General features: G+C 46.6%; 1 protein-coding gene across 1 annotated transcript in view; it reads right to left on the bottom strand.

Annotated features, from left to right (window-relative positions):
* The window catches only part of LOC148520014 (ADP-ribosylation factor-like protein 3), a 44,534-nt gene extending 28,379 nt beyond the window's left edge, over window positions 1–16,155 (bottom strand). Inside the window, exons 1-3 of the mRNA XM_088475785.1 lie at window positions 16,072–16,155; window positions 2,648–2,800; window positions 1,915–2,031 (exon numbers count right to left, since the gene is read on the bottom strand). Of these exons, the coding sequence (XP_088331911.1) occupies window positions 1,915–2,031; window positions 2,648–2,800; window positions 16,072–16,089 (288 nt within the window). The 5' untranslated portion in view covers window positions 16,090–16,155. The remainder of the gene's footprint in view (window positions 1–1,914; window positions 2,032–2,647; window positions 2,801–16,071) is intronic.
* Between the last annotated feature and the right edge of the window lie 2,159 nt (window positions 16,156–18,314).

The raw sequence follows: 18,314 nt of genomic DNA, 5'->3' as shown, positions 1-18,314 counted from the left end.
TCTTCTTCGTCATCTTAGTAATGCAGCATGCTCTGTTATTCCGGTTCTATAGAACTCCAATAAACCTCCCACTCGCAAAGATTGGTTCCATAAGATTGACTTTTTTATGTCCATGGAAGATATTTTAAACCTCCTCAGTAGACAAGTCATCTGATTTCGACAGTACCTGGTCACCCTGGTTGGAGTATAAATCCTCAGGGATTTAAAAAAAAACCCATATGCGTTCTTGCTAGTATATCTAGATTTTTTTTAGTCCTATATGTAATGCAGCCTGATGATCGCCCCCCCCTTTCCCCCTATCCTCCTATTCTACCCTTTTGTTTTCCCCTTTCCTTTTTTTTTTTTTGCACCTGTAGTGCCCAGTCTTCGTTCCTTTTTTGTTGTTTATTTTTCACTTCAATATTTCTGTATCAGATTGCTTAATTTATGTTATAGATGCTATTGATTTGTTTTCTGAATATGTTTGCACTTTGTTGTAAGTGTAATTTGTTTTTTCTTATTGTTTGTATCTATTTTTAAACTTTAATAAAAAAAAATATACAAAAAAAGAAATGTGTTATATACATTCAAGTGCTTATATTCTCAGCACTCTAAATTAATATAAATAAACTCAACTCAGCCATTAAAAGCCCAGTAAAACTTATACGCAATGACATTGTTGGAAAATATTAAGTATGTAGTTATTTAATTTATTTATTATATCATTAATAAATATGGGGGAGATGTACTAAGCTTTTGAGATAGATAAAGTGGAGAGTGATAAAGTAACAACCAATCAGCTCCTAACTGCCATTTTTCAAACACAGCCTGTAAAATGACAGTTAGGAGCCGATTGGTTGGTACTTTATCTCGCTCCACTTTATCACTCTCCAAGGCTTAGTACATCTCCCAGATATTGAGATCTCTATACATGATCCAAGATTGTGCCCATTAAGAAATGACTTATACTTTTGGAGGACTAGGCTTGTCATAAATGTACAGGTGTGATCTACAGACTATGAAGAGTGATGAGGGACAAGAGTCTTGAAGAAGGGACAAGAATTTGGGAATAAAACTAGGAAACAAAATGAGGACATTTGTCAGGGAATCCAAAATGGTTGTAGGTGGTATTTTAATCCAGAAACTGTATGTCTCTCTTAGGAACAATCAATATATTTTATTTTAGAATTTTTTCTCTATTTCTTTTATTTGTCAGAACAATAATACATTACGCATCATGTATTAAAAGGTAAAATAAATAACATAGAAAACTAAGGCATATTAAAAGGCATATACAGTACATAAAGTAACAGTGTAATTGCCAGAAAAACATTTTCATCAAAGTCAATAGCAAAAAATGGCACATCGTATTCAAATCAATCTAAACATGGTAGGCACATCCCCTCAAACAAAAAGATAAAAGGTCCCAAAAATAAGTAAAACCCACCTCAGCCTGTAGAAGACAAGGAAATGGCTGTGTCAGCCAATAAAATCCAGGTTTCATACCAAAAAGTACTATGAAAGCACAAATGTATTTGGCGTTTTAGGGCCAAGGTAAAGCTGTTTTAGTCTCTTTATGCAAGTTAGTCTCTAGCCAATCCATTCGGAAGGCAAAAAATTGTTTAGCCTGGAATAAAGAAACCGAGGGTGGATTTGCATGAGTCCACATCTATAGTATACATTTACGGGCCACTACTGATATAACCAATAATAATATTTTACATTCCCCTCTACCCGAAATAGATGGCTGATCAATACCCAAAATTGTCCATTCTGCCGAAGATAATTGACAAGATACATGGATGCATATGTATGGATTTTTAAATAAAATTGCTTTATCTTTTGTGCTGTATTCCTTTACAATAAGTTATGCGTAATAAATGTAATACTCATTACATTTACATTATATAGACCTCTTGTAGATAGATATCTTACCAGTAAGTCTGTGCTTCCAAGATATTTCTTCCAGTGTGAGCGAATTGTCCTTTGACCACCGATGTCCCAGACTGTCAGTTTCAAACCTTGAGACTGGACACTTTTGATATTGAAACCCTGCAGTAAAGAGGTAGAGTTAGGACATGCTAGAGAAAATGATGTTATTTTAACTGTCAATAGAGATGTAAGCTCTAATGAGCAAGGTCTCTCTCTTTCTGAGGCAGATGTACTAAGCTTTGGGAAGTGAAAATGTCATAACCCCTTTTTAGCATCAAAAACTAATTGGTGTCTACCTAATTCGCTCAACCTTTCTGCTCACTTTGAAGTCTCATCTTATTGTTATCATACTTAAAACATTTATAAATGTCCAAAGTGTAGGAATCATGAACTGGAAGAACACGCAGTCAGACACACAGGCCTGATTCTGAGTTGGGATAAAGCAAACTGTGCACCTTGGTAACACCATGCTGCAATGCAGGTGGGAGGATGTAAAATGTGCATAGAGATTTAGATTTGGGAGGGACGTGTCCAAACTGACATCTAAATTACAGTGTAATAATAAATCCAGCATATGTGGGCTGCATGCAAACATTGTATCCTGTGTATTTGCATTGCATTGCAACATGGTTTGTCCAGGTGCACAATTACTTGCTCTGTTTTGCTTTGCTGCCAAGTCACAATCAGGCCAATATTGAGGATATGTTATTGTTTTCAAGTATTTCCATATACGTACCTGTGTTGGGGTTATATTGCTGACCTCTTCCAAGGCAAGTCTAGTCAAGATGGTTGTCTTTCCAGCATTGTCCAAGCCTAATAGCACAATTCTTATCCCATTTTCATCCAGATGATCTACCTTTTTTAACCCTTCTACAAGTGACAACAAACCCTAGAGATACAGAACAAAGTTGAAAATGTTATTTATGGTAGATGGCTATTATATGTATCCCAGCAGAATCAATCATCAAAATACTTGCAGCATACTGTATGTAGAGTTTTGGGGTGATTCAGACCTGCATGCAAGCCATTCGTATATGCACTTGCACAGAGTGCACTGAACTAAGGCCCTGATTCAGAGCCGGACGCTCTGACAGAGCGCTCGCTCTGAATCAGGGCGTTTTTTTTTTTTTTTTATGGAGTGGCCTCCTGGCCGCTCGCATTGCTGTGGGTTGCCACCCACAGCTAATGCGAGCGGCCATGATGATGGTCGCGATGGTCAAGACCATCGCGACCATCGGGCTTGCGACGAGACCCTTGTGGTAGGGTCTCGTGGCCGCAAGCCCCAGAGAGCTTTCGGCTCAAACAGAAAGCTTGTGCTGTCAGTGGGGCCGCCCCCAGACGGTAGGCGTTTTCATGGTAACACCTCCGTCTGCGCAGCCACTCCCCGGCCCACCCACCAAAGGGGGTGTGCTGTCACTCAATATCGACAGTACGCCCCCTTTGGTGCGAGACCCGGAGCGATGGAGTGCCCGTCACTAGCCGGGTCTCGCGCATGCGCACGACGGAGCCGGCTCCGTCGTGCGCATGCGCTCTGGGCCACCATTGACCCGGTTGCGAACGCTCAGCGCTTGCGACCGGGTCTGTATCGGGCCCTAAATGCGGAAAATCACCCATATTTAGAGTTATGTGGTAGTACTGCTCCTATCCATTCGCTTGTGGAAGTAGCTGCCATCACAATCAGCACATACTTGTACTAGCCCTATACCTGGTGCAAGAGAATCATCCAAAATCAGATTGATAGCTGTGCATGGGCCACTCTGCATGGCATGCAATTCTATCTACTCATCCTGGCCCCATTGTTGCCCTTGAGCTGCAATTTAAGATGCCTCTAAGTTGTGTATGACTCTGCATCACCTGTAGTTACTGATAATTACCTACGCACGCTCTGTCCACACAATGGACTTGCACACATCTCTGCTTCACCCCCTGTATGTGGAGATCAGCGGAGTATTATACCGAGGCAGGTTGGGAATTTTCTGAGTATTTCAGCACTCTCTGTTTTTTAATTATTTAGTTATTTTTATTACACAGTGTGTTGTGTATGAGAACTTTTGAGTGCACCTATAAACCGAGCCATGCCCTGTGCAGACAGGGACTCCGCATCCGAAAAGGTGGCATAGCCCAATTACCATAAGCCACCCCCCGAATGGCACGTCTACCATTTAACGTCAGTTTGGGGGCAAGCCCAGCACTCCTTCAGTAGCTGGTGCCCGACCTTTCAACCACCGGCGGGACACTTCGGCCCGCGGGTGGAAGAGTGGGGCAGTGCCCGGAAAACAGGACTGTCCCGCTGAAATCGGGATGGTTGGGAGGGGTGCGCCCTCTATGGGGTGGTGTTGCTGTTGATCCGTACTGGTCGAATGTGCCTCGAGCCGACCCTGCCTATAAATGTGCTATGGGTCCCTTCAAAAGTATGATTACTTAGGGCCTGATTCCAAGATGTACACTAATTCAATCGCAGCTGCGATTTCGCACAGTACACAGTTGCAAAAATATGCAGTTTCCAAAGCTTACCCGAGCATAGGGACACCCACTGCTGCCTTCTCATATCTGTCAATATCACGCACCAGCGTAAACATCGGTAACATCGACACAGATCGGGCAGTCATGCAATATAAGCGGCAAGTCTGATCTGTCTCATACACTGAAGCCCCCTTACACGCAGAAATCTCTCATGCTGTGAAGGAGATCGCAATAGCTAATTTATGTATGCCCATGACACGATGCCTAAATGGTCAGAAATGCCTACATTTGCCTAGCCACCACTGTCACCTCCCCCAAACGCTACCTGTCACTCACTTTGCAATGGAATCCTCTGTGTGAGCGTAGTCGCAATACAATCGCTGTGCGGCTTGCATGCATGCGCAATGGCAAACAATCGCTCGATCTGTGTAAATATTGGTATTCCGTATATGCATGTGTATGTATATACGTATGTATGTGTATACACACACATACATATATATCATGCTTGCCGACATTCTGGCAGCCCCCTCCGGGAGGGGACAGCCAGGTCAGACAAGCAAGGGGGGCATGATGCGATAGAGGGGGGCGTTGCCGGGAATACTACATGGTAATGGGGATGGAGGAGGTGTGGCCATGGATTTGCGGAATTTTGGCCCCTCCCCGCTACACAATTTTTGCCATTGTGAAGCAGGGGGCAGGGCTAAAATGACGTGATTCAGCGCGAATCGCGTCATTGCCCACTCCCCTCGCTGCAAGGGTTTGTGTGTTATTTGTGGGGGGTCTGGAGGGGTCGGCGGCTGACCGGGAGGCTTGACTGCTTTTCCGGGAGGGAGGGAGCGTCCCATGATTTTCAGGAGGCTCCCGCCTGAATCGGGAGAGTAGGCAAGTATGATATATTTTATATATTATATACATGGAAACCGCCCCATAAAAATCCTGCATTCAGCCTCCAAAACAATGCGGAATTAGCAGTTTCTGAATTTTTTAAGTTAAGTATAAATGGAACAACGTCAAAGAACACTAGAACTGCATCATATATGCATATCTGCCTCTCGGAGCTGCTGGGAGGCTCCCGACTGCCCAGAAAAGTGGGCAAATCTCCCGGTTGGTCTTATACCCCTGGGCCCCCCTGCACACAAACCGGCATCGGGGGGTTTGATGAGGTGATTCGCCAGTAATCTCTGCATTGTGTAGCAGGGCCACAATGGCGCGATTGCATGGTTACTCCCTCGCCCTGCCCCCAATTCTGCGACATGTCCCCAGCGAACCCCCATAATTAACATTCCTACTCGCAGCAAGCGCCGGCATAGGCAAACGCAGGGGGGTTTCCGTCTGCCCGGAAACCCCCATACCCAGCCCACACCGTGACCACAATAGAAATAGTAATATAATGGAAAATGTTGATCTTTTAACATGTATCAGCCAGTAATAAATACACCTGTGCACCAATTAGGGGATTTGGAAAACATGCACTGTTAGGGATGCACTGCTATAGAGCTCAATATTTACATATATGTCCAGGGCAGTGCTAGGTTCTTCTGCTGCTCCCCCAGACTCCTGGACTTGCTCCCATACCCTGGAATGGTGCTCACATCTAAAATAAGAACATTCAGCTCAGGCAGGATGGACCATTTAATTGCATACTGTGCTGGAATTATGACACCATACACTTTGTATGACGCATATTATAGCTGGATAAGTGGTAATTATGCCCTCTTCATGGACAGGCCATACTCACTCTAAAATCACGCATTTGGAAACCCCCCTCTAGAAATCCTGCGTTTGCCACTGGCCGGAGCAATTCCTCAGTGCTGTGGCGCGGAGACAGCTGAACGGAAAATCAGCTGTGTCTCCAAAGGCTTTCACTGCCCTTTCAGAGCAGTGAAACTCAGCACTGTTGAGTCTGACTTGACAGTGCTAGTGCGCCTGTGTGAACTAAAGTTCATGCCGGCGCACAAAGCCGTGGCATCCAGCGAAAGGAGCTGGACAGGAGCGGAGGGATTCGAAAGGATCCCTCATCTCAACCTGGGACCAGTGGCGTAACTAGGGCAGGGCGAGCAGGGTGCGTGCCCAGGGTGCGTGCCCAAAGCGCCGTGGGACCAGTGGCGCGGGGGGGCGCCGCCGGCCACGGTACTGGGGGGGCTTCCGTCTGGCTCCTGCAATGGGTAATGGGACAGACGTCATGACATCATGACGTCTCTCCCATAATGCTGAACGCGCCAGCCCAGGAGGACTGGTGGGCGGCGGCGGGAGTGGTGTCGCGGTCCGGAGCAGCAGCGTGGATTCATGTAAGTATATTTGTATATATATATTTTTTTTAAACCTGTCTGCACTACTGGGGGCACAATGGGGGAGGGGGGTGGCTACTACTGGGGGGACCTCTACTGGGGGTGGCTACTACTGGGGGCACCATTACTGGGAGAACCTCTACTTGGGGGGGCTACTATTGGGGGCACTTAATGGGGAAGGGGAACCTCTACTGGGGACTACTACTTGGGGGGGAACTACTACTTGGGGCATTATAAAAGGGGCCTACTACTAGGGGCACTGCACTGGGGGGACCACTACTGGGGGCAATAATAGGAAGGACCATTACAGGGGGCACTGGATAGGGGGGATCACTACTGGGGGCCTGCATCAGGGGGACCACTACTAGGGGCACTGCAGGGGGGGCGGGGAGACTACTGCTGGGGGCATTATGTAAGGGGCTTACTGCTAGGGGCACTGCACTGGGGGGACCACTACAGGGGGCACTAGATAAGGGGGGATCACTACTGGGTGCCTGCATAAGGGGGACCACTACTGGGACAACTGCATGGGGGGGACTACTGCTGGGGGCACTATATAAAAGGCACTGCATAAGGGGATGCCACTACTGGGCGCACTGCATTGTGGGGACTGCTACTGGGGGCACTGCATAAGGGGGAACACTATGTGGGGCACTGCATTTGGGGGGACCACTACTGGGGGCACTGAATAAGGGGAACTAATTGGGGGCTGTGTAAGGGGGACCACTACTGGGGATACTGTATAAGGGGCACCACTATAGGCCTGCATAAGAGGGACCACAACTACATACTGGGGGTACTGTATAAGGGGCACTACTGGGGTTAAGGTACATATGGATAGAAATGTTCAGCGTGAAAATAAAGGGGTGTGTCATGTTGACACGCCCCATTTTTTTCCCGCGCGCGCCTTCGGTGCGCACACATATCATGTGGGCGGCTCCCTTTTCAAATTTGCCCTGGCCTCCAAATACCCTAGCTACGTCACTGCCTGGGACTCCTTTCCATAGGGAAGGAGCGGGGCTGCGGGAGCAAACGCCATTTGAAGATGGCAAATGCTGCCAAAGTAAAGCTCCAAAAATATTGTATTTTCAGAGCTTAATGGAGTGGTTCCCAAACTTTTTAGAATCATGGCGCCTTAGAGTATCAGCATTTTTTCCAAAGCACCCCTTGGTCAAAAGTTTCTTACTGAGAAATTCAGAAAAAATTAAATTAAGTAAATTGTGATTATATGTCATCCAACCTTTGGACCAGTTATGTGGTGGCTGCGCTTCTTTTTGTCCACATATGTTTTGATTGGCAGTCATTAGCACTGGTTTTGCCTATCACACTGAATAAATTTTTTTTTACTTGGTACTGGAACACCAGCCCGAGGCACTCCAGGGTACCACGGCACTCAGTTTGGGAACCACTGGCTTAATGAATTTAGGTCCCCATACTAGTGTATGAGGACAGCGGGCCAGATCGTGAGAGAAAGGTAAGCAGGAGATATCTGTGATATCTCCTGATTTACCTTAGATATCTGTGATATCTCCTGATTTACCTTAGATATCTGTGATATCTCCTGAATAACCCGATTTACCTTAGATATCTGTAATATCTCCTGATTTACCTTAGATATCTGTGATATCTCATGTGTTAACTTTTTGATGACTGGTCCCAAAACTTAATTTCTACAAAAGCAGGTGAAAATGTGCATTGGGGGTCTATTTTCACCTGCTTTTGTAGAAATTAATTGATAATGAATAGACCCCTAATGGCTGGAGTGTTTTTCATAGGAAGACACAAAGAACTAATTTGAGTTAGGAATAAATCCAGCAAGAAAGTACAGCAGTGTACACTAGCAAACCATGGTGTAATGCATTGGAGCAGATTTATAGAGTTGGGACGTGGAAGTATCCTAGCATAACTCTGATTTGATGCTCGGAGAGCTGTAATTCGCTGTATATTAGGGATGTGCAGGCTCGGATAGGTTCGAGTTTGCACGTTGAGTTCGGATTTTTCCCTCCAAAAAAACGGAACTCAGAAAGAGGCTAAACGTCAGCTTACATGGACGAACATCATCATTCCTGGACTTTTGTCCAGGAATGATGATGTTCGTCCATGTAAGATGACGTTTAGCCTCTTTCTGAGTTCCGTTTTTTTGGAGGGAAAAATCCGAACTCAACGTGCAAACTCGAACCTATCCGAGCCTGGACATCCCTACTGTATATATATATATATATATATTAGGGGTGAGCGGGTTCGGATTTCTGAAATCCGAACCCCCCCGAGCCCCCCCGATCCGAGTCCGATCCGAGTCAGGTTCGACTTTTCCCGCCTGACTCGGATCTGACATCGAGGCAAAACGTCATCATCCCGCCTTCTGAGTCTCGCGGGTTTTGGATCCTATATAAGGTACCCGCGTCGGCGCCATTTTCTCACTCGGCTGTGGACAGTGAAGAGGGAGGGTGGGAGTTAGTGCTGTGTAGTGTAGTGTAGTGTAGTGCTGCTGTTGTCCACTACTTCAAAGTCCATAGGGGCTGGCTGTGTTGTGCTGTGCTGCTGTTGTTAATAGGGGCTGTGTCCACTACTTCAAAGTCCATAGGGGCTGGCTGGACTGTGTTGTGCAGTCAGTTCCAAAGTCCTGTGCAGTGTCCCAGTCCTAAAGGGGTGCTGTAGTGTTGTCCAGGGGGTGCTCTGTCCATCAGGGGTGCTCCCCCCAAGTGCTAAAAAAATAATATATTTTCTGTGTTTGTGAATTGTGTGCGCAGTAGCCGCACGTGCATCAACAAAGTAGTGTCAAGCGTTCGCCTGTGTCATAAGTAAAGGGCCGGCTGGCTTGACCGTTAAGGGTGCTGTAACCCCCGAAAGTACACTCCAGTCCAAACCAAAAAAAAAATTATTTTCTGTGTTTGTGAATTGTGTGCGCAGTAGCCGCACGTGCATCAACAAAGTAGTGCCAAGCGTGCGCCTGTGTCATAAGTAAAGGGCCGGCTGGCTTGACCGTTAAGGGTGCTGTAACCCCCGAAAGTACACTCCAGTCCAAACCAAAAAAAAAATTATTTTCTGTGTTTGTGAATTGTGTGCGCAGTAGCCGCACGTGCATCAACAAAGTAGTGCCAAGCGTGCGCCTGTGTCATAAGTAAAGGGCCGGCTGGCTTGACCGTTAAGGGTGCTGTAACCCCCGAAAGTACACTCCAGTCCAAACCTAAAAAAAAATTATTTTCTGTGTTTGTGAATTGTGTGCGCAGTAGCCGCACGTGCATCAACAAAGTAGTGCCAAGCGTGCGCCTGTGTCATAAGTAAAGGGCCGGCTGGCTTGACCGTTAAAGGGTGCTGTAACCCCCGAAAGTACACTCCAGTCCAAACCAAAAAAAAATTATTTTCTGTGTTTGTGAATTGTGTGCGCAGTAGCCGCACGTGCATCAACAAAGTAGTGCCAAGAGTGCGCCTGTGTCATAAGTAAAGGGCCGGCTGGCTTGACCGTTAAAGGGTGCTGTAACCCCCGAAAGTACACTCCAGTCCAAACCAAAAAAAAATTATTTTCTGTGTTTGTGAATTGTGTGCGCAGTAGCCGCACGTGCATCAACAAAGTAGTGCCAAGCGTGCGCCTGTGTCATAAGTAAAGGGCCGGCTGGCTTGACCGTTAAAGGGTGCTGTAACCCCCGAAAGTACACTCCAGTCCAAACCAAAAAAAAATTATTTTCTGTGTTTGTGAATTGTGTGCGCAGTAGCCGCACGTGCATCAACAAAGTAGTGCCAAGCGTGCGCCTGTGTCATAAGTAAAGGGCCGGCTGGCTTGACCGTTAAGGGTGCTGTAACCCCCGAAAGTACACCCCAGTCCAAACCAAAAAAAAAATTATTTTCTGTGTTTGTGAATTGTGTGCGCAGTAGCCGCACGTGCATCAACAAAGTAGTGCCAAGCGTGCGCCTGTGTCATAAGTAAAGGGCCGGCTGGCTTGACCGTTAAGGGTGCTGTAACTCCCGAAAGTACACTCCAGTCCAAACCAAAAAAAAAATTATTTTCTGTGTTTGTGAATTGTGTGCGCAGTAGCCGCACGTGCATCAACAAAGTAGTGCCAAGCGTGCGCCTGTGTCATAAGTAAAGGGCCGGCTGGCTTGACCGTTAAGGGTGCTGTAACCCCCGAAAGTACACTCCAGTCCAAACCAAAAAAAAAATTATTTTCTGTGTTTGTGAATTGTGTGCGCAGTAGCCGCACGTGCATCAACAAAGTAGTGCCAAGCGTGCGCCTGTGTCATAAGTAAAGGGCCGGCTGGCTTGACCATTAAGGGTGCTGTAACCCCCGAAAGTACACTCCAGTCCAAACCTAAAAAAAAATTATTTTCTGTGTTTGTGAATTGTGTGCGCAGTAGCCACACGTGCATCAACAAAGTAGTGCCAAGCGTGCGCCTGTGTCATAAGTAAAGGGCCGGCTGGCTTGACCGTTAAAGGGTGCTGTAACCCCCGAAAGTACACTCCAGTCCAAACCAAAAAAAAATTATTTTCTGTGTTTGTGAATTGTGTGCGCAGTAGCCGCACGTGCATCAACAAAGTAGTGCCAAGCGTGCGCCTGTGTCATAAGTAAAGGGCCGGCTGGCTTGACCGTTAAGGGTGCTGTAACCCCCGAAAGTACACTCCAGTCCAAACCAAAAAAAAAATTATTTTCTGTGTTTGTGAATTGTGTGCGCAGTAGCCGCACGTGCATCAACAAAGTAGTGCCAAGCGTGCGCCTGTGTCATAAGTAAAGGGCCGGCTGGCTTGACCGTTAAGGGTGCTGTAACCCCCGAAAGTACACTCCAGTCCAAACCTAAAAAAAAATTATTTTCTGTGTTTGTGAATTGTGTGCGCAGTAGCCGCACGTGCATCAACAAAGTAGTGCCAAGCGTGCGCCTGTGTCATAAGTAAAGGGCCGGCTGGCTTGACCGTTAAAGGGTGCTGTAACCCCCAAAAGTACACTCCAGTCCAAACCAAAAAAAAATTATTTTCTGTGTTTGTGAATTGTGTGCGCAGTAGCCGCACGTGCATCAACAAAGTAGTGCCAAGCGTGCGCCTGTGTCATAAGTAAAGGGCCGGCTGGCTTGACCGTTAAAGGGTGCTGTAACCCCCAAAGTACACTCCAGTCCAAACCAAAAAAAAATTATTTTCTGTGTTTGTGAATTGTGTGCGCAGTAGCCGCACGTGCATCAACAAAGTAGTGCCAAGAGTGCGCCTGTGTCATAAGTAAAGGGCCGGCTGGCTTGACCGTTAAAGGGTGCTGTAACCCACAAAGTACACTCCAGTCCGAACCAAAAAAAAATTTATTTTCTGTGTTTAGCCGCACGTATATATCAAATCGATATAACATAAATGGAGGACCAAACTTTCTCCGATAAAAATAAAATAGAGAAAGATCAAGAACCACTTCCTCCTAGTGCTGAAGCTGCTGCCACTAGTCATGACATAGACGATAACATGCCATCAACGTCGTCTGCCAAGGCCGATGCCCAATGTCATAGTAGAGGGCACATACAATCCCAAATGGCAAAGTTCAGGAAAATGACCTTGAAAAAGACATTTAAATCAGCTGAAGAGAAACGTAAACTTGCCAATATGCCATTTACGACACGGAGTGGCAAGGAACGGCTAAGGTCGATCCCTAGTATGTTCATGACTAGTGGTTCAGCTTCACATGACGATGGAAGCACTCCTCCCACTAAAAAAATCAAAAGAGTTAAGCTGGCAAAAGCACAGCGAAGAACTGTGCTTTCTAAGAAGATATCACAAATCCCCAAAGAGAGTCCAAGTGTGGTGGTGGTTGCGATGCCTGACCTTCCCAGCACTGGACGGGAAGAGGTGGCTCTTTCCACCATTTGCACGCCCCCTGCAAGTGCTGAAAGGAGCACCCACAGTCCACTTGCTGATATGCAAATTGAAGATGTCACTGTTGAAGTACAACAGGATGAGGATACTGGTGTAGCTGGCGCTGAGGAGGAAGTTGGCGAGGAGGATTCTGATGGTGATGTGGTTTGTTTAAATCAGGCTCCGGGGGAGACAGTTGTTGTCCGTGGGATGAAAAAGCCCATCACGGTCATGCCTGGGCAGAAGACCAAACATTCCACCTCTTTGGTCTGGCAATATTTCTATCCAAATCCGGACAACAACTGTCTTGCCATATGTACCATATGTAAAGGTGAAATAAGTAGGGGTAGGGACGTCAACCACCTAGGAACATCCTCCCTTATACGGCACCTGCAGCGCGTTCATAAAAAGTTACTGTCAAGTTCAGAAACTTTGGCTCAGACCGTAAGCAGTCCAGGGACACCTAAATCCCGTTGTCCTGTTGTATCCAAGCGCCTGCAAACCACACCGTCAACTCCCTCCTCGTCAATTTCCTCCTTAGTCAGGATCGGAAGTAGTCCTGCAGGCCATATCACTGGCATGACTGACTCTCCTATCCGGGATTCCTCCGGAGGATCCTGCATTGCTACGCCTACTGCTGCCGCTGCTGCTGTTGCTGCTGCTGCTGGGAGTCGTTCATCATCCCAGAGAGGAAGTAGGAACACCACTACTTTTACTAAACAATTGACCCTCCAACAGTCCTTAGCGAGGAGGATGAAGTACGACAGCAGTCATCCTGAAGCAAAACGTATAACTGAGGCCTTGACTGCTATGTTGGTGTTAGACGTGCGTCCGGTATCCGCCATTAGTGCAGTGGGATTTAGACAATTGATGGAGGTAGTGTGTCCCCGGTTCCAAATCCCGTCTAGATTCCACTTCACTAGGCAGGCGATACCGAGACTGTACAGAAACGTCAGAAAAAGTGTCCTCAGTGTCCTGAAAAATGCCGTTGTACACAATGTCCACTTAACCACGGACATGTGGACAAGTGGAACAGGGCAGACTAAGGACTATATGACTGTGACAGCCCACTGGGTAGATGTATCACCTTACGCAGCAACAGCAGCAGCGTCACCAGTAGCAGCATCTCAGAAACGCCAGCTCGTTACAAGGCAGGCTACGCTGTGTATCACCGGTTTCAGTAAGAGGCACACCGCCGACAACCTCTTAGAGAAACTGAGGGAAATCATCGCCCAGTGGCTTACCCCACTTAGACTCTCCTGGGGATTTGTGATATCTGACAACGCCACCAATATTGTGCGGGCATTACATCTGGGCAAATTCCAGCACGTCCCATGTTTTGCTCACACAATAAACTTGGTGGTGCAGAATTTTCTGAAAAGCGACAGGGGCGTGCAGGAGACGCTTTGGGTGGCCCGAAAAATTTCTGGCCACTTTCGCCATTCAGCGACTGCGTGCCGAAGACTGGAGCGCCAGCAAACACTCTTGAACCTGCCCCGCCATCACCTGAAGCAAGAGGTTGTGACGCGGTGGAATTCAACCCTCTATATGCTTCAGAGGATGGAGGAGCAGCAAAAGGCCATACAAGCCTATACATCCACCTATGACATAGGCAAAGGAGGGGGTATGCACCTGACTCAAGCGCAGTGGAGAATGATTTCCGTGTTGTGCAAGGTTCTCCAGCCCTTCGAACTTGCCACACGTGAAGTCAGTTCAGACACTGCCAGCTTGAGTCAGGTCATTCCCCTCATCAGGCTTTTGCAGAAGCAGCTGGAGAAAGTGAAGGAGGAGCTAAGACGGAGCGATTCCGCTCGGCATGTGGGACTTGTGGATGAAGCCCTTCATTCGCTTTGCCAGGATTCCAGGGTGGTCAATCTGTTGAAATCAGACCACTACGTTTTGGCCACCGTGCTCGATCCTAGGTTTAAAGCCTATGTGGTGTCTCTCTTTCCGGCCGACACAAGCCTGCAGAGGTGCAAAGACCTGCTGGTGAACACACTGTCAGCTGAAGCGGAACGTGACACGTCAACGGCTCCTTCTTCATTTTCTCCTGCAACTGGGGCTGCCAGGAAAAAACTTAGGTATCCTAAGCAACCCGCTGGCGGTGATGCAGGGCAGGCAGGACCAAGTTTGGACATCTGGTCCGGACTGAAGGACCTGGCAACAATTTCTGACATGTCTACTGTCACTGCATATGATACTGTCACCATTGACAGAATGGTGGAGGATTACATCGGTGACAGCATCCAAGTAGGCATGGCAGACAGTCCATACCTGTACTGGCAGGAAAAAGAGGCAATTTGGAGGCCCCTGTACAAACTGGCTCTATTTTACCTGAGTTGCCCCCCCTCCAGTGTGTACTCCGAAAGAGTGTTTAGTGCAGCCGGGAACCTTGTCAGCGAAAGGCATAGGAGGTTGCTTCCACAGAATGTGGAGAAGATGATGTTCATCAAAATGAATTATCAGCTCTTCCAGGGAGACCAGCCTCCAGAAGGTACAGAGGGACCTGTGGTGGTGGATTCAAGTGGGGACGAGTTAATACTTTGTGAGGATGAGGATGTACACACTGAAGAGGGTGAGGAATCGGTGGATGAGGAGGATGAGGATGACATCTTGCCTCCGTAGAGCCAGTTTGTGCAGGGACACATTAATTGCCAGCTTGTTTTGTGGGGGCCCAAACGAACCAATCATTTCAGCCACAGTTGTGTGGCAGACCCTGGCGCTGAAATGATTGGTTTGTTAAAGTGTGCATGTCCTGTTTATACAACATAAGGGTGGGTGGGAGGGCCCAAGGACAATTCCATCTTGCACCTCTTTTTTTTCTTTGCATTATGTACAGTTTGGGGCCTAGTTTTTCAAACTGCCATCCTGTCTGCCACTGCAGTTTCACGCCTAGATGGGTCACGTGTTTGTGCCGCCCACTCGTGTCGCTTAGCATAGTCATCCAGCTACCTCGGTGCAACCTTTTGGACATAAAAACACTATTGTGAGGTGTGAGGTGTTCAGAATAGACTGGAAATGAGTGGAAATTAAGGTTATTGAGGTTAATAATAGCATAGGAGCAGAAAAACCTACAAATTCTGTGATTTTAGCTGTTTTTATGCTTTTTTAAAAATAAATACAGATCCAAAACACAAAACCCAGAACCCAAAACACGGAAGGGTGGTTTTGGCAAAACCAATCCAGATCCAAAACACGAAGAAAGATCCAGATCCAAAACCAAAACACAAAACACGAAAAGTGGCCGGTGCACACCCCTAATATATATATATATATATATATATATATATATATATATATATATAAATGCATTTACACTCTTTATATTGCAATGTCCAATGGTCTAGCTAAATAATGCACAAAGATTGTGGCACAATAATATATGCACTAACAACCTAGCAATGTTATCTCTGTCGCCTACATGACATGAGTCTAGTTACGATAACATAATACTCTGTGAATAAATATGCCATATACAAAAAACAAACAGAATGATTATGTGATATAACCATTACAATAACCAGGTATCTATTCTTATACTGCTTATATACATCACTTCCCAGAGCCAATTGACAAATGTACACATACCTTTTGCACTTCACCCATAATGCAACATTATTTGTTGAGTGTAATGTTGTGAAGAAAGCTGTGGTTGGGATAGTAAAAAGCTTCTCTGCTCAGAGTGGTAGCAGGATTATGGCTGGTCTTCCCCTCTCCATATGGTTTGCCCAGTGTCCAACAGCTCTGTTCAGTGGGAGGGTTAGAGAAAAGATTAGGAGCCAGACTTAGCTGCTGTTTTTGGCTCATCATTAAATAATTACCTATGTAATCCCACTGCCATCTGCCATCACTTCAGTGTTGGAAAGACAAGACTCAGAAGTCACACCTGAACTGTAGGCCCAAGCAACTGGCACTTGTTTGGTCAGGTGATCTCAGCTTGCAAACTACAATACTACATAACATAGATCAAAATAATCTTTCCATAGACTAGAAGATGTAACATCTGCAGATACAGTCACTGCAATAAACATATTTTTGTAGGGAAATTAATGTTCCATAGACTCTCACCTAAAGCATTTCCGTGCATACATCCACTCTGTTCTGTATACATACTGTATATAAAATGCGTATGCTTTGCATATATTAGCTACATATTTAGATACAGGTCCGTAACTAGGGTAGTGCGAACAGTGCCATGGCTATTTGGTCCTGTCAATTTTCCTGTTTATTATCATTCTCACTTGTAGCTTCCTCGGATTAAGGCTTGTGGGGCCCCGGGGCAACACAGTTGTGGGGGCCCCATCAATAATATTACCACGGCATCACGCTTCGACTACTATGCCCCTTACCTTGTCTCCGGACTCTCCACTGACTGACAAGGTCGCAGCATACTACTTCATGTCCGCAACACAGCTGGGAACCGACTGCCGGCAACATAGCGGACATGATCTAGTACACTGCAAGGGGCAAATGCAGGATTTTGAGTGGGGTGTGAAAGAGAGTAGGAGGGAGGGAGAGATGAAGAGGATAGAAAGATAGAGAGGGTGAGAAAGGGAGGGAGAAAGAGAGAGAGGGAGGTAGTGAGATATAGGCCCCCATTTATTAATGATTGCAATGTGATCCGGGCATGACATTACCGCCCATGATCGCATTACAATATGCAATCATAGCGCCCGGATGTATTATCCAGCACATGCATCCCTGCGATGTGCCCGGAGAGCTACGGGACTGCTGCGCATGTGCAGTCATGCTGACTGCACACGCACAGCCGCCATTGCTGATGAGGGTTCCGAAGGAACCCTCCGCAGGCTATTTATGCGTAGTGTAGCTTATAGACAGGGGCCAATAATGTTGGTAAATTTGTCAGCATCGCATCCCCCATAGAGACCTATGCAGCTGCCTGCGGGAATGGAGGAATCACAGGAGGTATCGGAGACACCTGCTGTGTTCCCTCCTTAATACATCTGGGGGAAAATTAATATTTGTGGATAACCCCCGAAAACTAGTGTTTTCGGGGATTAAACCTATTAATACCTATAATCTATATACCCTAAATGTCGCTGTTTAGCGATACAAGTTGTATAAGAAATAATTGCTTTCCAGACTTTGTGTGGTTCCAAAGCACAAAAAAGTTATTATTCACATTAAAAGTTACATTCCTTGATCTAAATACAATTTAGTGCAAAAGATTATACATTCAAAGGTACAGTCGATACATACGCAAGCACTAGTGATGTCAGTGGGGCCGGCTTCAGACGGTAGGCGTTCCCATGGGAACGCCTCCGTCTGGCAGGCACGCCCACCAAAGGGGGCATGCTGTCAATCAACATCGACAGCACGCCCCCTTTGGTGCAAGACCCGGAGCGATGGAAAGCCCGTCGCTCCCCGGGTCTCGCACATGCGCATGACGGAGCTCCCTCCGTCGTGCGCATGCGCAGTGGGGAACATCAACCCGCTTGCGAGCGTACTGCCGCTCGCGAGCAGGTCTGAATGACCCCCATAGAGCACTTGAATATATACCCAACAGAGAGTGAACAGTACAATAGAAATGAGTTGGCATAATCCCATTGGTTCTTGCTCTTGGTTCTTCTGTTACGATACAGTTCATAGGTCAGTTTATACAGTGGTAGTTCAGCCCTCCAACAGCACTTTGTGTGTGTTTTAACTAGGGGTGAGCGGATTCGGATTTCTGAAATCCGAACCCCCCCGAGCCCCCCCGATCCGAGGCCAATCCGAGTCAGGCTCGACTTTTCCCACATGACTCGGATCTGAAATTGAGGCAAAACATCATCATCCCGCCTTCTGGGTCTCGCGGGTTTTGGATCCTATAT

Source organism: Taudactylus pleione, unplaced genomic scaffold (genome assembly GCF_031769625.1).
Source record: "Taudactylus pleione unplaced genomic scaffold, aTauple2 ptg000178l, whole genome shotgun sequence".
NCBI classification, from domain to species: Eukaryota; Metazoa; Chordata; class Amphibia; order Anura; family Myobatrachidae; genus Taudactylus; species Taudactylus pleione.
The sequence above is the reverse complement of the archived record's forward strand: the minus strand, read 5'-3'. Positions and strand labels throughout refer to the sequence as shown.